Here is a 24,976-nt window from a genome sequence, read left to right as displayed (position 1 = left end):
TACCGTGATTGGCCGAGTCGTAATGATTCAATTGTTTCGGCCGTGTTTTGCAGCATTGTCTATTAGACAGAGGTTCCCAAAGGTACAATTAACTGTAATAAGTGATGGCGATGTCAGAGTTATTGAAAAGCACTGTGCAAGAATTCCTGTCGCGTTAACTATGCGGATGAACGTGGAACAAAACAGGCGTTTCTTAAATCAATTAAACAATAGCTTACGCAAGTACGATTGTTGATAGGAGCCAAGATTATTTGACTTTTGTTGCAACCAGGTAAGTTCGCCTCTCGCTACTTAAAATGCTGGCTTCTCTATTGCATAAAGTTTTTAACAACATGCGAATTATCATACTTTCCGATCGAACCTGACTTTTATATTCTTGATGATATGTGAGGATCATGTGAGGAGAGGAGCGTTATACTATGTAATCAAGGAGTGGACTGTGATAAACGAGGTAATTGCAAATTCTTATAACTTTTATGGGAAGACGTTATCTCAGAGACTTGCATTCACCGTAGTTCTATAAGAATAAGATTTCTAGTTATCTACTTCAATCAAATGATCCCTCTTGTAATCCCATGTGGCAAAGTAGGTCGTCAATCAGGCATAACGTCTCGGGGTGATACTCTCACAGTCTTTCATGTCGATGGGGCATGATTAGTCTCGTGGCAACCGTTGAAGTTTTGCCCTTCTTTGCTTCTGGAGCTTTTCTTACTGATTCAACGAAGATCAATGATAAATAGATTTGCCGCCGTGAAATATGCATGAAGTGCCAATCATGATTATGGGACTGCCTATTAACTTGCACGCGTCCGTCTGTAATGATGTCGTTATCTTTCACTTAATTGGGTCTCTGAATACTTCATATAACGTCATTTTGGGAGATTAACAGACAAACCAGCTTGATAAAAGTAGCTCATAGCAATGCCAGTGTGAACGGGAAACCTCATGACATTTTTATTAAAATTCTCCACATGGACATTATTTATTCATTATATTGTTTTATTCCTAAAATTGGAAGTTTCTGACATTATTCCCTATGACGTGGATCATATATATGACTTTGACTAAATAACAATTTTTATTGGCCTTTACGACAAGGCGACTCCGTACTGACACGATATCTCAAAATTTGCGATCAAAAGCAAATCGTAGCAGGTATCGTTGTCTTTGTTTGGAACAAGTTTATGTAAATTGTCTTTCACGCATAGACGTTGCAGTGTTTAGTTTTATTTGCGCTTAGATTACTTGACAAAGCTCGATGTACACCCTTTTTGTAATGGCATAACACCTGTGTATGAACTACAACAATCCATCACACTCACGAGACTGCACTTTACATGCCGTGCATTCTTCTTACTATAGGCTTTTTTGTTTTTACTCATTGGGTAACAAAGTTAACTCCCGACGTGTGAAGTATGACATGTGTGAAGTATGACATCTTTATCCAAGTTGAAGTTGACAATTATCAGAGAATCGTCCCTATATTCCCATGGGTTAAAATGTCATTAAATTTTCATCAAAATGAATCAGCAAGTCTTACGGGTGTGTGTGTATTTCCATGACAGGGGCACTCACAAACAAAGTCTCGATGTCGATTAATCGCCCTTCTCCACGCGACCCATCTACTTGTTTCCTCCAATTATGAGTCAACTACCCACAAACGAAACAGGGCCTGGCTTTCTACTAGTACGAAGTCGACTGAGTCATAGGAAATCCGAATTTCAAAATATATTGAGCTCGTTTTATGGTTTTTCCGTGATGGTTGAATCTTGCCGGACAGGCAACATATGATTATATGGCATTGGCAATGTTCTTTGACGTTGATGTGTGTTTTAAAATGACATAAGCATAGGAACACTTGCAAGGTTTGTGATTTTATTTTGATAAACTGTTGACATTTTATTCCATCAGTTTATACAGTTTTACAATGCAAACTGGTCGGAAAAGCTGTAAATAGAGCAACGAGATGTGGGAGAAATACATGTAAGCAGATACAAGAAATTTTTAATTTGGACAAAAACAACCGGGAATGGTGCTGTGTCAATCAAATCAAAATTGTTCAAGACATATTCCATCCTCCATTGAGACAGATTTGCAAATTGAAATTGATGTAACTTTAAAATAACATTTCTATTTCCCGCATATCTAAACTGTCTGATTTTAGCTTCAAAGTGACAATTGTTTGAAAAATCTTTAATTGGAGTCATCAGTACATATTCATACTGACAAATGAATCATCCTGTTCGGGACTTTTGTCGTCACGCCGCATTAATACACTTCCCAGATCTCTTGGGGGATTTTAATCGAAGTTCTATCCCTAACCTCCCACTTTAATTCGCGATCTGTCTCGTCAAGAACGTCATTAATTCATCATAAGAGACCACCACATCATCCACACTTCATCGATTTCCCGGATGGTACGGCAAAATCGGTCCCTCAATTGATCGGTTTATTGGTCATCTCATATATTACATCTCTCTCGATTTGTGACAATGAGTAAGGGATTTTTTTTTTTTTTTTTGCATTGATGGTTGATAAGAAAGCTAAACTCAAAAGGTTACAAATTCTATTCAACTGTTAACTTAAAATGCTCTATAAAGTTTATTCTGTGACATGATTGAACTTCTCATCATCACAATCAAGTAGGTTGTCGCATTCTTTTGTGAGCGTCGATAATGATTCAGAGTGGATCTAAATATACAAATATATATCATATTGCCAAAGAGAAGAAAATTGGGATTTTTACACATCTCTTCTTATGGTTTTAGAGATTACCGTGTGATAAAATATCCACTTTTATGAATGCAAACGAGCTTATTATGTTCCGTTCATTAAACTTCAACAAAACCCAATAGAAGCATATACAACAATATAGCTCACGAATGAATCAGTGCATTGAATTTTTTTATATGTGGTCAAATTACACATATTCGCGAAATAGGCAAACAAGGACTCGCCCTGCTTATCAAACATTTGCTCAACGTTTAGCTTAAATAAAAGCTAAGTATTGCCTACAATGTACCCAAGAATTCTGAATAAACTCAGGTCATTCAATTATTATATACGATCCAATTACAAAAATCATTAAATATTCAAATGAGCTAATAATTAAAATGGCACTCATAAATAATCTTATCATTAGTGATGTACCTTAGTCCACATAAATGACCTACATGCAACAAATTGTTCTGCGAATAACTTTATTCATTCAAAGCCTATTAATATATCAATTAAATTAAATGTATGTGTGATCAATGTACCTTAGAAGTCCGATTAAATTTATTACATTTAATTATGATCTATGACTTAATGACCAAATTAATGAAATATGCAAATGAGGTGCTACCATGTGGCCTCTTATCAAATTTCAAGCGTAACGAAAGTTAAGTATGACAAATATACCTCAATTGTCCAAGAACAATTCAGGAAATTAATTAGTTTTTTATATATTGCTTAAGAACTAAAATTCAAAAATGTATTCAAATAAAAGAGAAAACTCCTCTCCATTAATTGTAATCAGTGTGTGGCGCTCAGGTTACTTCAAGAATAAATCAACCATGGTGTGACCCGTGTAAATCGAAAGCCCGATCTTATTCGCTGAATTCGGAATTGATTTATGGTTATGTAACAAATGTTTTACAAATATGTAGATGAGCTTATTCATCAAACCCTGTCCGTAACGCTAGTCAAAGTAACACATGTACTTTTAAAGAATCAGCGAGTTTCCACCTCTCACTTCAGAAATATAAAGTGACCAAAATTCCCTATCAATATTGTATAATCTACAACATTGAGGGGCTCAGTAGGTCCAGACATATCCAATAACATTCAAGATACTCAACTTTTCATCATCGGTTCTGAACCTCTTGGGTTATGAATAGACGGCCAATGTAGAAGGTATGTCACACAATGATATAAGCCCCTAGCAAAAGTTAAAACTGCAAGGACCAATTTCTTTTAAGCATCGACAGTAGAACAACATCTCTAGAGATATCGATTACTATTAAAGTCAACCTCCATTTCCAAATTTTTGCATGACTTCGTATTTTCATTATTTTCGAAAATTAAGTCGGAAGTCTTTTATGGTGCTTCAAAACTCAAGAGACCGAGAGGAAAACTCCTCTCTCCATTAAACATAAAAGTGAGGTGAATCTATCTTAGAGGTCATTGATTTGGTTTCACTGAATGGAGATGTTGTATATTAGTAGTGCCATGTAAATCCCGTGTACTCCATAGCGTTTGTATCGAATAAAGCCTTCCACGTGAAATCTTAAGGCGTAATCATATATAAACTTGCTGAACTGCAAATTTACGGGGCTTATCACAATCGTTCTGACATCATTTAGTCCTTAATATATTATTAATTAATGATACGAAGGGTACGTTAGATGTCAGGTTTCTTTTTTGTTATGCAAATTGCAAATGGAGATGCAATTGATTCCCATGGTGATATTTGAATGCCTTGGCAACAACGCTGTTCAATATGGCCGGCCATTGACCCTGACCACATGATTTGTCTTAGTTTACTGGAACTGTTCTATGCGTGATTTGTCTTACAATACCGTGCATGTCAAGGGCTCAGCGGCCCTTTTACTTGCACTATTATTTTTTTGTTGTTGCTTGTCGTTGTTCCTCCGGGATAAAGGTACGAATCATTACACCATGGTCCGATTGGTTTCTATTTTAATTGCCTAAACGGATAGTTGATATTTTCAACTGTTCGTCTTTGGCTTTAATAATGACATCTATCACTCTTAGCTTGAAATAAGAGGGTCAAAGATTGATCGCTTTCTATCATTTTCCAGATTTGAACATACTAGTTTGGGAGTACAGACTGACATTTGTGTGTTTGTCATTCGGACATAATAGTTCTATCTATGTTGACAAGGTATGCACGTATGTAGAAGTATTTTTTGGTTTCCTTAAGAGATATGCGATATTTCTGATGATTTTGGCATCCTGTTATTTATTATAAAAGTAAACGGTGTCGTTTACTTGCATGCATATTTTATGATTTCTTCTTTTGTGCCATCTGGCCTTCAAAAAGGCGTTGTTTGATGTCATTTTTGATAAATATTTAATTAGTTTCAAGATTCTTTCGATACAGGCTTTATAACCTTCTCTATTTTTTGAATCTTTGACACGATTATACTGTGCGTTATTTTAGGGGAAGAACTTTCTAATGTGAATTTGAAAACTTGGTGCTGGCAGTTGCTGACTTCGGGGGTATTTTAGTTCAGGTTTTCTTCTATGCAATCGTGTAGATATCATCTCTTAAACATTTCCATATATTGTTTTGTCGGATAGAAAATTATGTATAATATTTGCAATGCGATGCACCTGGCGCAAGCAGTAACAGGCTCATGACGCGTAATTGAAAATAATGTATTGATACTGAAACACATATTTCCCCTTTGGCGTCTCACCACAATAGCTGTAGGGTACGGAAGCTGTGCAGAATATTTATGCTAATAGTAATATATTAAGTCAGGCTTCGTCCGTCAACCGTATAAACCTCCGTGCAGCGTTTATGATATAATTTACTATTTAAACATTTAATGCTTCCAATATACCCTTATCTGTAGATTGTGTGAAGTTTTGTTGCAGTATGCATCAACTTATCAATAATTTTGTAAAAAGAGTATTAGATAAGAAATTTGGACAAATATTTATAGCAGCGCTCCATATCTTATTACAACTATTTCTAGGTTTCTAAACTAACAGAGATTTCTATTCATCGATAGAACATAAAGGCTTGTAGTTTAGTGTCTGTCACGCGATTTTTATCTTTCCTTCGACGAATACAGCTACAATGTCGATAATTGTGCTGGTGGTATTGTTTTCAGTGATCACGATAATAATAACAAAAGCGGTATTGGATGACGAGCGGTGATATTTTGTTGATAAAAGATAATGCCGGTGTTTAATCATTGACGACGAAAGGTTGGTGATAACGAAAATCTTTTCAAAGTATTTAAGGTACTAAAATTGAGGATTAGTTTCCACCAATGTAATATTTGAGACACCTTGCGCTTCATGTATGGTTTAAAATTCTCTTTTCACACGACTTGCATTTAATAGTTTAGTTGAAGTTTTAAAATCCTCGGTGACTTCAAACATTTCGATACGAATGTAGTTTCGATATTAACACAACACAGGCATTACCTTTGCCCACTGTACAATATCTGTACACTCCCTCTCATATAACTATATATAGAATACAGGTATCAGTTTCGACGTGCATCCTAAACGTGCAGTTAACAAAAATACGTGCGTCAACTTTACAAAAGTACGAAAATGAAACAACTTGTTCTGCAGGCTTGAAAATGAGTATGCACTTGTACTTGACCACTTGTCCAAAAATCCGTCCCCGAAGTGCCTTCTGCTCGGAATTGAAGCACTGTGAACTATTGAAAGGTCGGAAGAAAAGGAATCAGCAAGTCGCCTGTGGATATACTAAGGCCTGCAATACGTTTTTGTTTAATCACAGACAACTTCAAATCGAAATGCGTCGATGGCTATTCGTTTTACAAATATCTTGGTTTATTTTATGTCACGTAATCTTTCTGAACTTCATTCGCTCTCTTTTTTTGCGAAATAAGTGATTGGACCAACGATTTACGGTATCCTTTATAGAATTCAATCGCGCTGTTCTTTGTACGAAGATTTTGCTAGCGTTACATAATACATGTACGATATTTAAGCATTTGGCCTGAATAGTTGTCCGTGTATATCGGTCTGAGTCACGTAACAGGACCTAAAATTATTGCTTTAAGTCGAGCATGCCGAGGAAGGATTTATTTCATGAAAAGAAGTGATGTTGAGCGTTTGAAGGAATGATATGTTTCAAATCTTTAATCCTTTCGCCACCATGCTTTGACCAAACCCACTGTTTACAACGAAGCTTAAAGGCCTTTATGCCTGGAATTCGAGTATACATTAATTTTATAAATCTTTGGAAACTGCCTGCATCCATTTTCTTCACCCACTCTGCCAAAAGCGTTTTAAGAGTGGAGGAAAGTTTATACGTCGAAGTTTAAATAGAGCTCACTCTTTCCGTGTTGTTTAATTCTATGCACATCCCACAGCACTAGAGGTAATGAATCAGTATATGCCCACGAGAATTATCTCAGTATAATAAATTTCCCCTAAAACTGCACAAATTTACAATTTAACAATATCGGATGAAATATAGGGGACTTGTAACGAAAAGGTGTACTGAAGTCTTTAGTATTCTAGCCGAATCGTAACATCATATTTGATCTTATAGAATAAATATCTCATTGATGATATGCGTCAATTCAAATTCAAACACGCATTATGTTTTAATGTGTCTATAACAGTTGCCATAATTTTTCATTTCCCTTTTATTATTAACAAACATACTTTTGAAGGTATTGACTTTAATGGGTACGTCGTAAAACTAATAATATTGATATATAGGAAATGGAGCATGCGCATTGTCTTTTTTCAAGAGTTAACGGCATTGACCTCGCAATGAGACAAGCATCGAAAGTCGAACATAAATAATGCATTTTATCTCTCGATGTCAAAGAATGTCCTTTGCCACAATCGATTTGTGCAAGGGATTTTATTATAACGCGTGACATATGGTTAAAGTCGTTAGGCTAATGTTGCATGGAGTGGAGCATACCACAATCGGCGACTGAATAACCGACTGGGGACGGATACTGCTATCACATCTCATTAATAAGTGTGTTTTTGGAGAACTGGAAATGAAAAAAAAAACATTTATAACAGAGCTAAAGATATATATTGAGAGCCAAGGAACGAGCACTGTAAACGATAACGGATGGAGATAAATCGCACTGTTAAGTCAAGCAGACGAAGAAAAGTAAAAAATTTGATATAGAGAAGCTCGTGTCACATTTTACAAGTTGCAAACGGTCGGTTCTGACACAAATTCGAAGCTTGAAGCTGCTTTTTAAATATTGTCCATATTTATAATCGGTCATTTGTTGTGGCCCTAAATTTTATCTATTAAACCTATCCTTTTGAGTGACCCTTTTAGCATTTGTAAATAATCATTTTACAACATGAATCTAGCTCGTTCAGAACAATAAAATGGCATAATTGATATACAATCTATAATAGTATGCTGATAGTGTTAAGCTGAGACTTAGATATTTACTCCTGTAAATTAGTAGTCACGATTACTTTGTTAAAGTTGTCAGATTGTTTGACTGGTTTTTGTTTGTTTGTTTGTTTTCGATAAACGCATAACAAGACCAGTCAAGTCTTTAATGCATAAACTTCATCTCTTCATAATCTAGCTTTCGTTGAAGATTTGCTCACAACGCAAGGAAAGGAAAACCACAATCGCCTCTAAAGTTTGCCTCTCATCAGTAACACCTAAATAATAGTAATATTAGACCGCAATCGATCAAGCAGATAATATGAATGTTCGGTTTCAGCACAGATGGCTCTTGGAGCCGAAATAGCGCCTGTCAGATGCATAAAGCAATACCCAGCTTAACGTTATAATAACTCCTCTATTAGAAATGCTTATATTTTTAGACATGTTTACCACCCAGCTGTTGATTGGATGTTTAGTGACAGTTCAAAATACACTCATTGCTATGCAGTGTCATACTACCTTGACCGGACAAAAGGGAAATGGACAGGGTGTCAGTGTAAAAATAGAATTGTTAACACCCAAACCAAAACAGGTCAGGTTCCACAATTTGACCTCTATAAAATCAATGACAAAAACTAAAACAACCTGCAATCTTGGACATTCCAAATTTATATGTAGTTCTGGGAAGGTCATTCATTGAACCCGAGCAAATGGTTGCGTACGGAAATCAAATGCATCTTATTTCACCAAACGTTCCTTTGTAACAATATTATAATCCTTGTTAGGAATCGCAGAGCCATGAAACATGAAAACATTGTATGAATGACAATTAATTCATATGTATCTTTCTAACAGTGCCAAATATGTTGAAAAAGGTATGTTTAAGTTAATTTATGAGTGACAAGTATGTTTTGGATAAACGCAAGGATTTAACACTCTATTGTGAATGCTTCTCTATTGGAGGAACGATTTTCTGTTTTATTTTTAAAACGTTCGAATATAAGTCGGTAGAGAAACGAATAGCGGGTACTGTTGCTTATAATCCCTACCCTGAAAGGCAATAGTTCACAGTACCTTACATGTGTGACATCATCTCATGAATAAAGGAAGGCCATCTCACTTTATGAATAGTTTGTGCTAAAACGTGACTTGACCACCAATCAGTTTTGCGTCGATGCTGTTCTACCCACCCAATTATTCTGTATGCCGATCTGTTTAATATCGCGAAAGGCAATGATTGGGATTTCAAAACCGATCCTAAAACATTACTTTATGTTTTACGAGGCAGTTTAGACACCCAGGCATTTGATATAATTGACATACAAAGACGATAAGGTAGTGTTTAGAATACATATGGTTAGTCACACTAAGTGTTTCACTTGAAAAGTCAAGTCAGCAATAATTGCAGTAGACAGCAGACATCTGGACAATTGTCAGACAGTTCAATATGTGATACTTTATTAACGTATTTATTTCCATCAGACTTCGAAAACTGCATGAGACAAACATATGTTTGGATTCTATTTTGATTTGCCATCAGAAACCCGCTCCCTTCAGAGTACTCATTTTTAATCTCACATCATGCTTTCCTGTTGGTCCCAATTATGTTTATTTATTTTCTAAATTTCTTTCGCTCTGTCCTTCATTTTTATTGTAATCGGATGAAAAAAGTGCAATTACATACACACACACATACATACATATGTCTGTCTGTGTATCTGTCTGTCTGTCTGTCTGTCTATCTGTCTGTCTGTGTATCTGTCTGTGTATATAAACAGTGAATTTCATAATAGCTTGGAATTACAACGTGCTTAATTAAGTGATAAGAAAAACGTTTCTGACGATTGAAAATGATGCCACCTGAATTCATTACAAACGATTTCCTTCGATAAATTTTGCAACAATGTATCCCAATACGACTTCCGAATTCTAGTGTGCCACAGTCAACATCGTCAGTGTTGCCGCGCTCCCATTGAAAAACTCAACCGTACACTGACTGCTTGAACATGCTCATATTGTCTTTATCACATTTCTCTGCAATGAAACTGCACAGAAAACTAAAGATAGGGTGTACGGGTTCGGTACAAGGATTGGTATTTTCAACAATGAACGTGTTCTGTAAGGCCAAGAAAAATAAAAGGTTTGTTTCTCATCCTAGATATATTGCAAAAATGATGTGGTGACGCTGGATTTTATTTCTTCTCAATTGTTTATTCTTCAACCAGCAAGAACGTGCAAAATTAACCATGAAAACAACATAAGAATGCACGCAGAGATAAATGCACAGCAGTGTCGCTTTAGTATTTTTGTAGAGCAACAGTTCAGTGGTTTGACTTTTAGTGCAGCTATGCAGTTTTGACAGCTTACATGTAATATGACAGTGAATTACGTGTACAATTCTGAATGGAATCTTAGTGTCAGTTATTTTGTTTACAGTTCTAATTTATACAGCACTGTGTTATGCACTATTGTCGCGTATTTTTGCTGGCTTTTGTTTTCATTTTATTTCCTCACGAGCAGAAAAAAATGTTGACGTGGCGCGAGGATGAGAAACAAACTTTTCTCATCCTATAAGTGAGAACAGTGGACGCCGTATCGGGTTAAATTGTTGCAAAATCTACCAATTTAGAACGTTTGCAATGGATGCTGTTGGCGTTATTTTCTATCGCAAGCAACATTTTTCTAATCACCCAGGCACATTGTTATTCCAAGCTATTATGAAATTCACTATGATATATATGTATATAATAACACAAATTTCTTCAGTTACAAGACAATTATTTGAAGTTATTTGTGTCATTACAACGCTCTGCTTTAGCGTCGAGCACTGTAATTTTAAACGAGGACGTCTGTATACTTCGATATATATATATATATATATATATATATATATATATATATATATATATATATATATATATATATACATATATATCCCTTTAACAACTCTGACTCTAGGCCATTCGCAATTCGACAAAGTTGCGGTCACACTTATACAGATCGAGATTAGAATTAACTGGCGCAGAGTCTATACCATTTGGAAAACCAGTTTTTTAATGATTGATTTAGCCCTTACACCTGTGGAAGAATTCAGCTTATGAAGGATTTCAATCAAATGCCGTACCGATAGCTTTATGAGCATGTGTTTATTCTTAATTTGACGCTCTCTAAAACTTATGACAGCCAACTTGAAGAGTAGGGTCTTCAGACAAATCGAACGAGCCCGGTTTACTTTCAAAAGTCAGAACAAGTGTTTAAGATTTCAAGGACCAATGCATTCGCCACCTATCTGCAAATTGATATATTTAATGGGTTATTAAGTAAGGGGTAACATAAAATTAGCTATCAAAGGATATATACACGTATGTCACAACAAATCACACAACAAGAAAAAGTACCGTGAAAACACGACGTATCTTCCCCGCAAGCATAAAACTTGCGAACTGAAACCAACAATAACACAAGACTGTGCGTAAATGATGCGTCATCTTGATCATTTGGCATAGATAGCTAATAAACTTTTTGCCATGAAGAAGCGCCTAGGAAAGTCTCTCTCTCTCTCTCTCTCTCTCTCTCTCTCTCTCTCTCTCTCTCTCTCTCTCTCTCTCTGAATTACATTGTTTCCCAAGGGATTAACGACAGTTGACATCTCTTCAGTGCTGTAGAGCATCTTTTTATCAACTTTCCATGTCAAAGATTTTCTGTGAATTGAACGATAGATTTGAAATCAAGTTTGGCAGTATTAAGTTGTACCTATATATCTGGTGATATTTCAGTTCGATGGCATAGCTTCTACTGTAACAGTAATATTTTAATCGGCGACAAAACATATTAGAGTTTTATCACTGAGAAATAATTACATTTGTCATTGCCGTTGACATAAGATAAACTGTATGCTTCAGATTGATGAATAACATCTTTATGTTGCTTGAACTTGTACTTGACTTCATCAATATTTCATTCTCCCGGGTGCATTTGTTTTAATGATGTTTTCACATGGCTTAACCTGTTCCTCGTCTATGCTAATTTAATCAGCTCATCCATATTTCAAGTTGCGATGATCTGAATGCTGTTTACAAGATCTGTGACATCATAGTCGCTTATAGATTAATGAAGTATGCGCCTCGAAAGTGAAAGATTTAAAATTTTACTCAAACTTGTTTTAAGGTATCTTTCAACCATTCTCTTTCAACATTAAAACTAAAAATCGGGGGTCACCGTGCAAATTTTGGTACGAGAGAAACAAATAACCAAAGATTTACCGATATTTGAAGTTCAAAATGACCGTCATTCCGGTGTTAACTCTATGGAGGAAAATAAAAATTTTCGACTTTTGAAAAACAAAGCCGCGGTGAAAAGTTTTTAAACCAAGAGATTTAAATTGAACCGCCACAAGGGATAGGTTAGAAAACAATTACACTCTCAAACAAATGTTTGAGAGTCCGAATGTCTGTCCCCGAGGCGCTCTACGTTAACGAACTTGTTTGACTTTTGTAACACTTTATGACAGTAATTTTCGACATTGTTCCGAAAGCGTATCATTGTGCAGAATGAGATATGTGCACAGTTAAGCTTTTCATTATCTTAAATTCGATATGACACGAATGCTTTAATAGTAATCGCAGTTTTAACACGTTCTTTGCGATGCAGCGTTTCACAACAAATGCAGCTGGCGCCACATGTATTCATCATGCGGAGGTTTTAACGCCAACATCTAAAACAGTAGATACTTTTGCTAATATTAAAGTCTAAACCAACAATGGTATCTGCAAATCTATTTCGACCTTGTCTTTGAAATTGATTTTATAGCGTACATGTTACATGTCAACACTCGTATTAATTATATCCGTTATTAATACAGTTTTGGTGAAGTGGTTGCACTTAATATTACTAGAATAACAATTATAACAAATACGATTGGCTGGTAGAGTTGGTTTAAATTTGGTAACTTTCTTTATCGTACGTATTGTCTGAATTTATGGTTTGCTTTCCTTTCTAGTACCATGTCCAATAGAGATTAAAGTTATCTGATAACATTTCATAAAATTATGATTCGGCTACTGTTGTAGCAATTCTGAGTCTCTTTCCACCAAATCCTTTCACATGATTTATTTCGGAAGCTTTTAAAGGGGGGAACACATCACACGAGGTTGCTGGTGTGTGCCATGATTGACAACAAGAACAGTTGTAGAGGCGAATATTTAGGTTAGACGTACCGTTGTGAGTACCGTTGTCCCAGAGGCTAACAAAAACTCGCTTATGTTTAGGTTAAGAAATACAATTAGTACACAAAGCACGTACTATTTATGCACACTCGTATATTTCAACCAGAAACGCGAAAGGATATTGTGTTCACAATTCAATATTCAATAAGTACTTTAATGTATCTGTAATGACTCGATCAAAAGGCAACAATTAGCGAGCGAAGGCTAAAATACACCACTAAGTGATGACTGAACAATAGTTTCCCTTAATGAAAATGTTATTAAATCCTGCAGTTAATATGTCAAGACAGGTTTTCTCGTAAGTCATCGATATGAATGGGCCCATTAGAGTAGTAATGAATGAGATGGGTATTTTCGCGAGTCAGCTTTTAATATGGATCTGTTTTCAAACTGTATGATGCAGTTGATTATTTGATATAAACAGCTTGAGGGGCGTGAATTAATTTTCTAAGTATTGGCATTCTTTTATGAAACCTAAAAAAGCTTTCTATGGAGAGCCGCTGCGAGTATGAACGGTATATACTAAGCCGAAGCTTGCTGGTATCTTCTCAGAGGGATAACGCGCCCGATGCACTATTGAAGAGCACTATTACTATAACGATGAGCACACATCAAGTATGTTTAAATTTAGTACCTATATACTCGAGTTTCACGCGATCGTCAGATAGTTAGCTTGATTTTATTGTATGAAATTTGCTTCTCATTGTCATGCAAATTTCAGGCAATACGATCTACCTATCTGACGATCGTGTGAATGCGCGAAACTCGAGTAACAGTTATACATGGGACTATGTGCCCGAGGGTAGGTGACACGGAGGGCAAATTGTCTCCTGCCTCGAGGTCTTTGAAGCTGATCAAATTTACGGGGCATCAAAAATCTGGCAAATAAGTGTACTCAGAAGTCTGCATAAGATAATCAGCACCAATTTAACTCACTTTTTATTTCAAGCGTAATTGATGTACCCCAGCAACTCAAACGATTCATAGTGCAGGGGCTCCTTTCATCAATGACAGGTGAAATACTTGTTCAAACATGTGAGCCCTCTTTCCTTGTAAAGCTGCTAGCTATTCAAAAATTCCACGAGCCTCTTTTGTGTCATTCGTCAGGAGCAGGAGATGAAAAAATCTGACTACCATATGCTTAATTCATTATTTAACTCTAAGAAAATGATTATCATATTCAAGGGTCATTTATATTTCGTGTTTTGTCATTTTTCTAAGCTATTTGATAGTATCGAAATGGGATCAACAAGTGGAATTTACTATTTCCGCCACTTGTAAATAAAAATACAGGAAAACTGCAAACAAGATCAATAACTGTACAGATGTTACTACCGTACCAGGTTTCAAACATTTGATGTCTCGTATACTTGTGCATACACGCACTCGCTATAACAGAATTTGCGTGGCACCCTGTCAACATAACGGAGCTCTAGATAGCCCCAAGCAAAAGGCTGGCCACCTGCAGAGCTGCCACAAACTTTGCATATAGCTATTGATGGCATACTCTATTCACGGTAGCCAAAGCGCTATCCTGCACAGGACTAACATTCAACAATGTGATTCCGTTTATAAATATCTCGTACCAAGTCTTGTTCCAGGGATGGATGGAAAAGGTTCGATTCATTGTATAATCTAAGCTTAAACAGTCACATGAAAATATCTTTACCCAGAAAAACGTTTTGTACTGGTAGTTTTAGGCCAGTGTTTGGTATACTATCGAACTTTCTGGAGAGGCAATCAGAGGGGAATTATCTATTAACGACCATCATATCATAAAGTTAATATTACAAAATAAACAAAAAGAGGAGATATCATAAAAATAAATATTTTGCTGTTGCGATACTTCTACTAAATACGTTATGCCGCGATAATCGAACGCGACACCATACCCGTCGCCTCTGTGTATTTGCAATGAAACTGTTACTCCGACTCAACATATAATCAACTAACAAGTAAAACGAAATCCGGTAGAAGTTCACTACATAACACTGCCACTCTCTGTGCAAAACAAATAACTGACATACGTATGATAAGATTAAATTTTTTCGTAAATGTTTCGAAAGTTTTTTAAGGAATCAGCATTATCACCATAGATTATCAAACGTTTTAAATTTCCTTTCATTTGATCGGAAACCATTTTATATGTAGCCTTATTGCAAATTTTGATTACCATACTAACCAATTGATTCCTAATGGATATTTCAATGAAGTCTACAAGAATTGTTGCAGTTACCCTGTGTTTACGCCCTATTGTGAAACCCTCAAAAGACAAAAAACAAAAACAAAAAAAACCCAGTAAACTCAAAACAAATAGAGGCGTTCATGACCTTACGAACCCATGCCCCTATCGCTCCATCCTGTTGACGTTAACCGTCAAATATTGGACGTTTGAAACTTGACAGTGAACAAAGTAAACAAACAAAATGGATGCCGCTCTCCGCATACAATGCGATGCTACCATCATAACAATTTGAAGGGCTTTGGGGAACAAGGTTAGTTCGGGCAGTTAAATTCGGGAATAATGAGTAGAATATTGTAATGTTAACCGGTGGTTATTCCGTTAAAGTTCAAGCAATATTTTATACAACCTCTACCACACATTCTACCCTACCCAGTGCACTCTCTACCTCCGAACATGTTGAGAATGCTTGGCGAGATGTCACGTCAGCGACACCTCTTGAAATGGCAACTCTCAGTCTAAACTTGGAGTCTGGCCGTTTTCCCCGCTTCTCACGGAGATGGGGCAATCGAAAGCGGGAGACATCAAAAGAAGAGAAGGGTTTTTGATCAGTAACGATTGAGATAACATATATTGCACCATGAAAAGGTTCTCCCCTTGCGACTATTTTTGAGTCTCGGTACCCATCCTTATGGTGTTCACTGAAATATCGATGATGTGTGGTGTTGACTTCTGGGACTGTAGAATAGTTTTTGAATGAAGACTGTTAAAAACAAATATTTCCATAATTATGCGCAAGGCGGCATAAAAGTAAGCCCCAAAAAGTAAGATTTTTTCCCATAATGTGTGCAATTGTGGGCATGAGTGTACAATAATACTGCGTCATAACCTCTAAATTCTGCCTTTCGTTATTAGCGCATTTGCCGATACGCGTGTGCGCTTAACGGGCAACGTCGATTCACTGTAAATACGTTGCTCTTACATTGTTTCTGTCTCAGGCCAAGAACGATAATTCTGATGTCAGCAAACATAATCTACATACTGTACTACAGCAACTTTTTCAGATACCGTTGTTGACTATCTACAATGTAACATTTTCTAAAAGCATTATTTATGAAATATATAATTTCAAGAGAGTATATGAAATGCCTCAATACATTAATATCACGTCTACGATATTAAAGTGTCACGTTCACCTATGCTTAACAATATGCTTAATAGACCACATTATGTAAAATCTCGGAATTCATTGGGGTTCTTGCTCCACGAGCGAGAGATCACCGTATCAAATGGGCGAGCGAACATTACGCATGCACATGAAGGCCAGACTTAAATAGGCACTCCCACTTGGTAACATTTTTAAAACACATTTTTTTAATGCCAACGGTCGATATTTGACATGGCGACTGCGCGCGGATCGCGAGATATCGATAAAAACATGTCCTCAAAAAAGTTAAAGCCGGAACATAGAACGTTCGGCACTGGGGCCATTGTCAACTAAGCTATGGAGTACGAGTCTACGCTGACGCTGCTGTATGCCACTGCAGTACCACTCGCGTCGGTAAGCGGTCATGTCCCGTGGGAGAAAGCCGAGTCCTACTGACCCGGCAAAAAAACGAAAAACAAAGTTACTTTGCTGATTCCACCAGAACTCGCATCCTAGTACAGATAGGTGCGGTTGATACATAGTATGCATAGTGGCCGCCGCGTGGTATGCGCGCATACCTCGCGGCGGCCACTATGTATCGAACCACGCGTAACTGTGTGGCAGACGACAAAATGTAGTCATCAGAGGCAACTAATATTTTACACGTAAAAACTGATATCTGTGTGGTATTGTTTAAAAATTTAATACAACTGATTGAGAATAATGAAACGACAAAAACTAAGGAGAAGTTTTAAAAAAGAATTACCAGAGGTAAGGGCATTGATAATGATGTATATAAAGTCATTGCAGTAGGAGGTAAATTAATTGCGTCATTCGAACGTTTTAAACTCCCTGCAATATCGCCAATCAGCACAACAACACACTTTCGTGGGATTTCGGGTCATAACCAGAAACAGTCGTAAAACTTCGGGATGTGAAAAATACGCTCGGGAAATGACATGTTTTTATCGATATCTCTCGATCCGCGCGGAGTCGCAATGTCAAATATCGACCGTTGGCATTAAAAATATGTGTTTTAAAAATGTTACCAAGTGGGAGTGCCTCTTTAAAGGAAGACCTTGGCAGAACAGAAGATTCATTGCAATTAAAAAGTAATGTTGTTAAAACTTACAGGTAGGAGATTTCTGGTTTCCAGTGCCTTGCAAAGAACTTCAATCACGGCGACATTCTGACTGTGCACTGCGCGCAGAAGGATATCTCCAAGGTGTACGGCTGGATGCAATGCCAGAAGCTCCATCATTTCTGAAACGATTGATGAACAAAATTCGTCAGAAAATAGTATATCGTCACCATATTTTAGCGAAGTAATCGATTGCATTCAGTCATATTGTTTTCCTTTCTATAATTTAGAACTGTACTTAACATGATTGGAACTAATCTGGGATAATTGGATCTTCATATTTTTCAAATTTATCAAAAATGTTAGGTGCCCTATAGCTGAATGTTGCAAATTTACAAAATCCTCATAAAACAAGTGTATATTTAAAAAGAAAAGCAGGTGAGCTTTTATTTGCAGATTTTAAAGGCATTACTTCACCATCCAATTATACCAAATTAGTTCTAATCGCGTTACTTATGAGTGAATAAAATAGACATGTATAGTTGCATCCTTTGGTAATATTCTATTACTGTGTTATTTAATGTGCCGAATTTTCGCATTCTTCACCTTAACACTTATCGAAATAAAGCGTACTAGCATTGGCAATTGAGATGCATTGCGTACAATAAGATATGTGTAATTGTTTGCACTTAAATTTCTGTCGAGACTGAAAGTTGGAGCTATCACACTAAATTCCTTGTATACGTCATGATTTCTGTAGTGTAACGCGACAGTGTTTTTTTTTTGTTTTGTTTTTTTGTTTTTTGATTGTTTAACAGTGATGGTTAATAATAAAAGTAAAATATAGCAAGGGAGCTTTTTCCAATGTTTTGGTGACATCTCTTTGTCTCAGTTCCCTGTTCTTAAACCCTACGTCAGTTGCATTAACTCTGCAGGAGATGTTGTCTGTTGCCCTCGGTCGTGAAATAATGGTGTAGAAGAACTGACCAATTGTGATCATGATCCTCCACGTAATACAATGGTATCGGTAAAGACCATTGTTTGCATATTTGATTTACGTCATAGAAAAACAATGTAAAGCCTCTTATTTTTGTTTTCGGAAATTAGCGTTTGCTCCTCAAAAATCACCACTTTCTCTGTAGAATTTATATCGAAAATACGTAGCGCTCAACGATAATTCGGTGCACTGACGATAAATAATTTAGTCTTAACCTCACTGCTGTCCTTTAATTGCCATATTCAGAGATTTTATTTTTGTTTTTAATATGCAAATGAGTAGGCAAGGATGTCATGCTTACAGATGAAAGATTCAATAGTGTGGTTGGAAACCAGCCCCTCATGCAAATTACATCTTTAATTTGTGTAATTGAAAGTCTCTCATGTGCTAGTGATGTGTTTAAAAGTAGGTAAAGTTGTATTATGAAGAGTGAAAACAGAAGAAAAGGTGTACAGAAAGAAACAAAGTCAGACACAGGAATATATAAACAGAGTGACACAAATAGAGATAGAGAGACGGAGATGAAAATATGGTGAAAAAGAGACCTTAACGACAAAGACCAAAGTCACTTTTTCATCCAATTAATATTCATACGCCACACGAGTGTTCATGTAGATACGAAGAGTTAAAAATAATATTATACCATGATCATACTATATTAAGTCATTATTCATTTTTGTCAGAAATGATGAACCATCCAAAAATCTTTTTTTATATTTTTATCTGCAATACATTTATCGATCTCCTACGGACCTGTCAAGGTTGACAACGACAAGTGATCGATTGACGCCTCACGAAACTTGCAGGTTTTTTTCGAGGTTAACACTTCTTGGGTAGGCTAGCTTCTACTCAAATACATGTACCTCACTAGATTGATAAATTACTTCAATAGCCATTTACGAGAGGAAATCTGTCCAGGGCTGTTAACAAAAGTGGCTTGGAATATTTCTATGTATATTCAACTTAAGCACAGCTTCCACTCACTTCTTTCTTTGTACATCTTTATGGGAAATCTTTACATATTTGTCCACATTTTTCCCATAAAGCAATGACGCAGAAATTGGAGTCTGCTTATACTTATTATATACCTAGATAAAATGTCGAATTCAAACAATTCTCAAAATATTTTACTGTTACAATAAAGTGAACGGTCTTTCACAGAATACCAGCATGGAGGGACGATGGATACGTCAGTTCTGTATTTGTCTTCGCATGAGTGAACAAGAGTACTATCACTACAAGCCTTTTTCTCGAATAATAAAGATATCAATTGTTTGATGTTATAATAGCACTTCGCGCCCATTCACAATGTACCTATTAGAGATATACATGTACGCATAGTGAGTATCATTGCTAAATATAATTTGCCTAATCCAGGTATATACGGTACGCCTGCACACATCTATCTGTTATCAATTAGCATGTTTCAAACTCGCCTTCCAGCTCGTATTAGTGTTTGACACTGATGGATAGTTATTGTAATGAAAAAGTTTGCTGAAACATGCTGTTTTGATTCAATAAATTCAATACAAATATTGTTAAAACTTTCGTAGGGCGCAGTGATAGATTATTGTTTAAAGGGTACGTAGCTGTATTTTTTCTATTTTGCTTTATTCGCCATTGTTTTACTTCCCAAAACAAGTCGAAACGCTTACATGTAGGCTTGTCAAGGCAGCATCTTTACATGCAAAATGAACTGATATCTTCAATTAAATTCTAGGCCCGACGAGACTTTACTTGACGACGTGAGCAATTGCAACGAAATGTACACAACTATAGGCTCACGTGACAAGTTGTGCAGTTCACAACGGTTTGGGGAGTGCAAAGAAAAAATGCAGTCGCCAGTATAATATAAATATAGCGAAAAATCACCAAACAATAGGCTAATGTCCCTGTTTACGTTTGGGACGGCGTATGGAACTTATTTCTGATATCGTACCATATTGTGGCACTTTAGTATATTGCACCTATGGGACCAGATATTGGGACTTTTCAGACACTTATTTACAATTGCTTTTTGTCTTCCACTTGAATGTGATGCTCATTTCAAAGCCCATGCATGTCAAGTTTCAACTCTCTTAGTTTTCACTAAATTAGTGAATTGAAATTTAACCTTTTGAGCGCCAATGTCAATTTTTGTCACCTTTGTAAAATGAAACTCACACAATTTCTTTCACATTTTCTCAGAAATTATGATAAAAATCTGAAGCCAATATGAAATCATGTCAATTCAGTCCAAATATTTTACAAATATTACAGAAAAATGTACCAAAATCTACTAAATGTTGCACTAAAATTTTGGAGAGAAAATATATCGCTTCTAAGAGTGTCTACTGTCTTTATCCAAATAAGTAAACACAGGAATGGCTGCCTTTCTGAATTTTAAGAGATGGTAAATATTGGGTATTTTGTTTTAATATCTATACTTTTTACTTAGTCCATCATCAAACAAGCAAACCCCAAGTTCAGGATGAGGTACCAATAACCCCACAACCCAATGGAACAACGAGAACTCAATAAAGTCCCTTTCTCAATGCCGAAACATCTCCAAACTTTGCACGGTGACCCCTAACGTTTATTCTTGATTAAGAGTGGGAATGATTGATAATTTTCTGACGGAAAGCTTGAATATAATTTTCTGACGGAAAGCTTGAATAAATGTTTAAGTCTTTCAATTTTGAAGCGCAATTATCTTAACTTCCGAAGTTCCGGCAATAGGAACTTGATAATGCTATAAATGAAATGTATGAAGGCAAAACCATAGAATTACACTTATCAAAAGAATTATCCGCTTTTTTCTTTACAGTATATGTCACTATAGCATTTTCAATTCACTTCGACAGTTGGACATCTCTCGTTTCTAGTTACCAGCGGTACAAATCACATTCACACTAAACCACGTACATAACGATCAAAGATCGAAAAAGGCCTCGCAATGAATGTTTCGATGAATCGCGGAGGATCTTTGGAATATGTCAAAGGAGACATTTGTGTTAGTGAGTCTCTGATAATTATGCGGGGTACGTGTTTACAACAAACTGAACAATAACATTAGACTGATGAAAGTACGATGAGACAGGAAAAGATGAAAAAAGAAGTATTGTCATAAGTGCGCAGTAGTTAGAAGAGCCGTATCGCAGCTATATCAGCTATATTATAGCTATATCAGTGAAAGTCTGTATTATGATTAAGTTTTGATCTATACTCGATTTAATTACATTTTAGACTGCTCTTCTAATTTTTCAATGAGCACTTTTTCACCGTTTCTTTCCTGTCGATACAATTCTCTGTCTCTGTCTCTGTCTGTCTGTCTGTCTGTCTGTCTGTCTGTGCCTGTGCCTGTGCCTGTGTCTGTTTGTCTGTCTGTCTGTCTGTCTGTCTGTCTGTCTCTGTCTCTGTCTGTCAGTCAGTCTGTCTGTCTTTGTCTGTCTATCTGTCTGTCTGTCTGTCTGTCTATCTATCTATCTATCCATCTATCTATCTATCTATCTATCTATCTATCTGTACATATATATATATATATATATATATATATATATATATATATATAATATATATATATATATATATATATATATATATATATATATATATCACAAACACACAAACACACACACACACAATTGCGCGATTGTTCAACATCTCATAGGCGAATTCGCAACAACTAAGTGGAGTATCCTGTACCCGTTACGGAAAGAGGAGTAAAGTACAGGGCTGAAAGGCACAACGTTATGTTCGAACCTCGAGCACACCATGCGTAAAGCCCTGTCAAACGACGCCTCCCGTCATTGATTGCCAGTGTTCCGTTATCCGGAAACTCAAACGGTGGCTCTGCGTTTGCAATTTATGCCAGCACTTAAAGCTACAGCAAATTGAATTCAGCCGTCCAATATATTAACTTTCTTTAATTAACGCGCAATAGTTCGGAATTAAAAGGGGTGGTTGAACAGTCGTTATGCATTAACATCAAATGCAAAATGTTGGAGCAGTAAATGGACTGGGTTGAATATATGAACTACGAAACATCAAATAATTTTGCTCTTTGGACTTTAAAACCTTATGCGTACTTCATGTAGTTGTGTCGAAGGACAATATGAAAATACTTGACAAAGACCTTTAGCTAAATTTTTCCGGTACATCCCTTTGTGAATGACGTCCGTTCAGTTCAAGGTTGTCTATTTATTAATATAAACGCGTATCGTATACATCGACCTTGATATTTCTATCAACTTTCGTTGTTTGTCTTAAATTGGTTTTCAATTGATTCAGCCGAAATCAACAGAAAGAGATTACATCTATAGCTTGAAAAATGCAACATAAAAAAGTTATGAACAAAAATCTCTGCCACATTTTATTCAGATTGAGATTTCAAACCTAAATGTTTGACAATACGGTTGAATTTCAAATAAAACTGTTACGGTTTTCGTCGGAACACACGAAAATCAGCACTTTATTATGAATTTCTTCTTCGCTTTCTCAAGAATAAGCTTTTATCTAGCAAACTGCTGTACACTGACTTTATTTGAAGTGTGTTGTATTTTAGAAACAGCGACAACAATTAATCAATTGTAACATTAAAAATCCTCAATAATAGAACATTATCGCCGTTTCGTGCGCAATTCTAATGTAAAAATTATTTCATTCGTTTGCTGCAAAGTGCTACAGATTTACACAGAAACAGGCAATTTCTGTTCATGTATGATTGAAAAGACAGTACAGTGTTACGCTGATTGAAGTCTTTTCCTATGAAATTAAGCGGGAAAACACACGCGTGTCCCTGTCACTACGCATATCAGACAATATCTATATCGAGAAAATTTATCGCAAGTTTCCTGTCAGCTATCATGGTGATTAGGCTGGGTTGTAAGTAGATGACGGTCCGCCGAGACTTCTGATCAACAAATCATAGACTTGACAGATCAATTATATCATATTCTGGCGAAAGCTACCGACGGAAAAAGATAAGCCGGGGAAATGTAGTTCGACTTTTGTGAAGACGGTCTGACGTTTGCAGGATTGTCCTTTAATATAAGGTTTTGAAAAGGCTTAGGATGAGTAAAGATGTACTGTGAGATAAATGATTTGCCGTCGTGTAGTCTTGAAGTTTATCTTTCCGGCAAAAGCTTTGGTTCGCTTCATGTGAGATCGGTACTCATTAAACGATTCTGTTATATCTAACACCTGTTGTGTATCTGTATTTATGCTGATATTTGAAAGCAATACTCTGAACTAGGCTATGGGTCGACTAAACAGGGTAAGCTTTGTGTATTAAAAGAATAAAATAAGCATAAGCGGGTATACGCAAACGGATAAAATAATTGATGACAAATATTGTTCTTGGCTTACCTATGTTACCGTTCTGCATTGCTATAATTAAAGCGTTCCGGCCATCCTTGTCCTTACAGTTTACGTCGAAAGTGTCTGCAGCTTCAAGGGCCAGTGCTACGCCTTTCTTTTCCCCTTTCTCGACAACTCTCAGAAACAGCTGCTTCAAGCGAGCGGTTTTATCCACGATCTCACTTATTTCCGTCTCCTGCATGTTCTCGTCCGAGTGGTCAGTTCGCCGGTCGATTTCTTGTGTGTTTGGGACCTCGTGCCTGTTCGCGGAAAGCATGTATATGGCGCTGTGTCCGTTACCGGCTCGATATACGAGGTACTAGTACGCGGAGCCCATGTGACTGAGGCTCGTACGGCATCTCTCATTGGCTGGGTGTTGGGCAGGTGACACCCAGAAATATATAAATCAACCAAACATCTAATTCTGTGATGAATGATTGACCGAATTTGAAATTGTTGTCCTCTGATGCGTGAAAAGAGCCTCCGGGTAACTTAGCTTCAAATGCGGTGACTCAAATACACGTAAACCCTTAAAAGCTTGTACTAGTTTCTATACATCTAACTGTTGGCAGGCATTTCTATTATAAAGGTTATTTAGCGTTTTGTTGCTCAAAATGTTTCTATACTAACTCATGAATCGTTATCTAAACATATTCCTGTCATTTTTAATAGGACGATTCTTAAATACAACCAGTACAATTCGTACGTATTTAGCCAGAGTTGAGCGATCATATGTAATACACGTGCCGATGCCATAGACTGCATATTTAATCATTATATAGTCGTCATTCTGAAGACAGCTTGTTTAGCACGTCCTATGTAACTCGCTATGGCATTCACAGTGACAGAAATTAGGTTACCGGGTAGGATATGTACCGCGTCGTGACAGTAATTGGACTATAAACACAA

The 24,976-nt window shown here is 36.4% G+C and overlaps 1 protein-coding gene across 1 annotated transcript in view; it reads right to left on the bottom strand.

The window, feature by feature from the left end:
- Positions 1–24,355, bottom strand: part of LOC139133356 (short transient receptor potential channel 4-like) — a 35,875-nt gene extending 11,520 nt beyond the window's left edge. Inside the window, exons 1-2 of the mRNA XM_070699910.1 lie at positions 24,077–24,355; positions 17,785–17,915 (exon numbers count right to left, since the gene is read on the bottom strand). Of these exons, the coding sequence (XP_070556011.1) occupies positions 17,785–17,915; positions 24,077–24,344 (399 nt within the window). The 5' untranslated portion in view covers positions 24,345–24,355. The remainder of the gene's footprint in view (positions 1–17,784; positions 17,916–24,076) is intronic.
- Positions 24,356–24,976: the final 621 nt, after the last annotated feature.

This window comes from Ptychodera flava, chromosome 5 (genome assembly GCF_041260155.1).
Source record: "Ptychodera flava strain L36383 chromosome 5, AS_Pfla_20210202, whole genome shotgun sequence".
Classification (NCBI taxonomy): domain Eukaryota; kingdom Metazoa; phylum Hemichordata; class Enteropneusta; family Ptychoderidae; genus Ptychodera; species Ptychodera flava.
The sequence above is the reverse complement of the archived record's forward strand: the minus strand, read 5'-3'. Positions and strand labels throughout refer to the sequence as shown.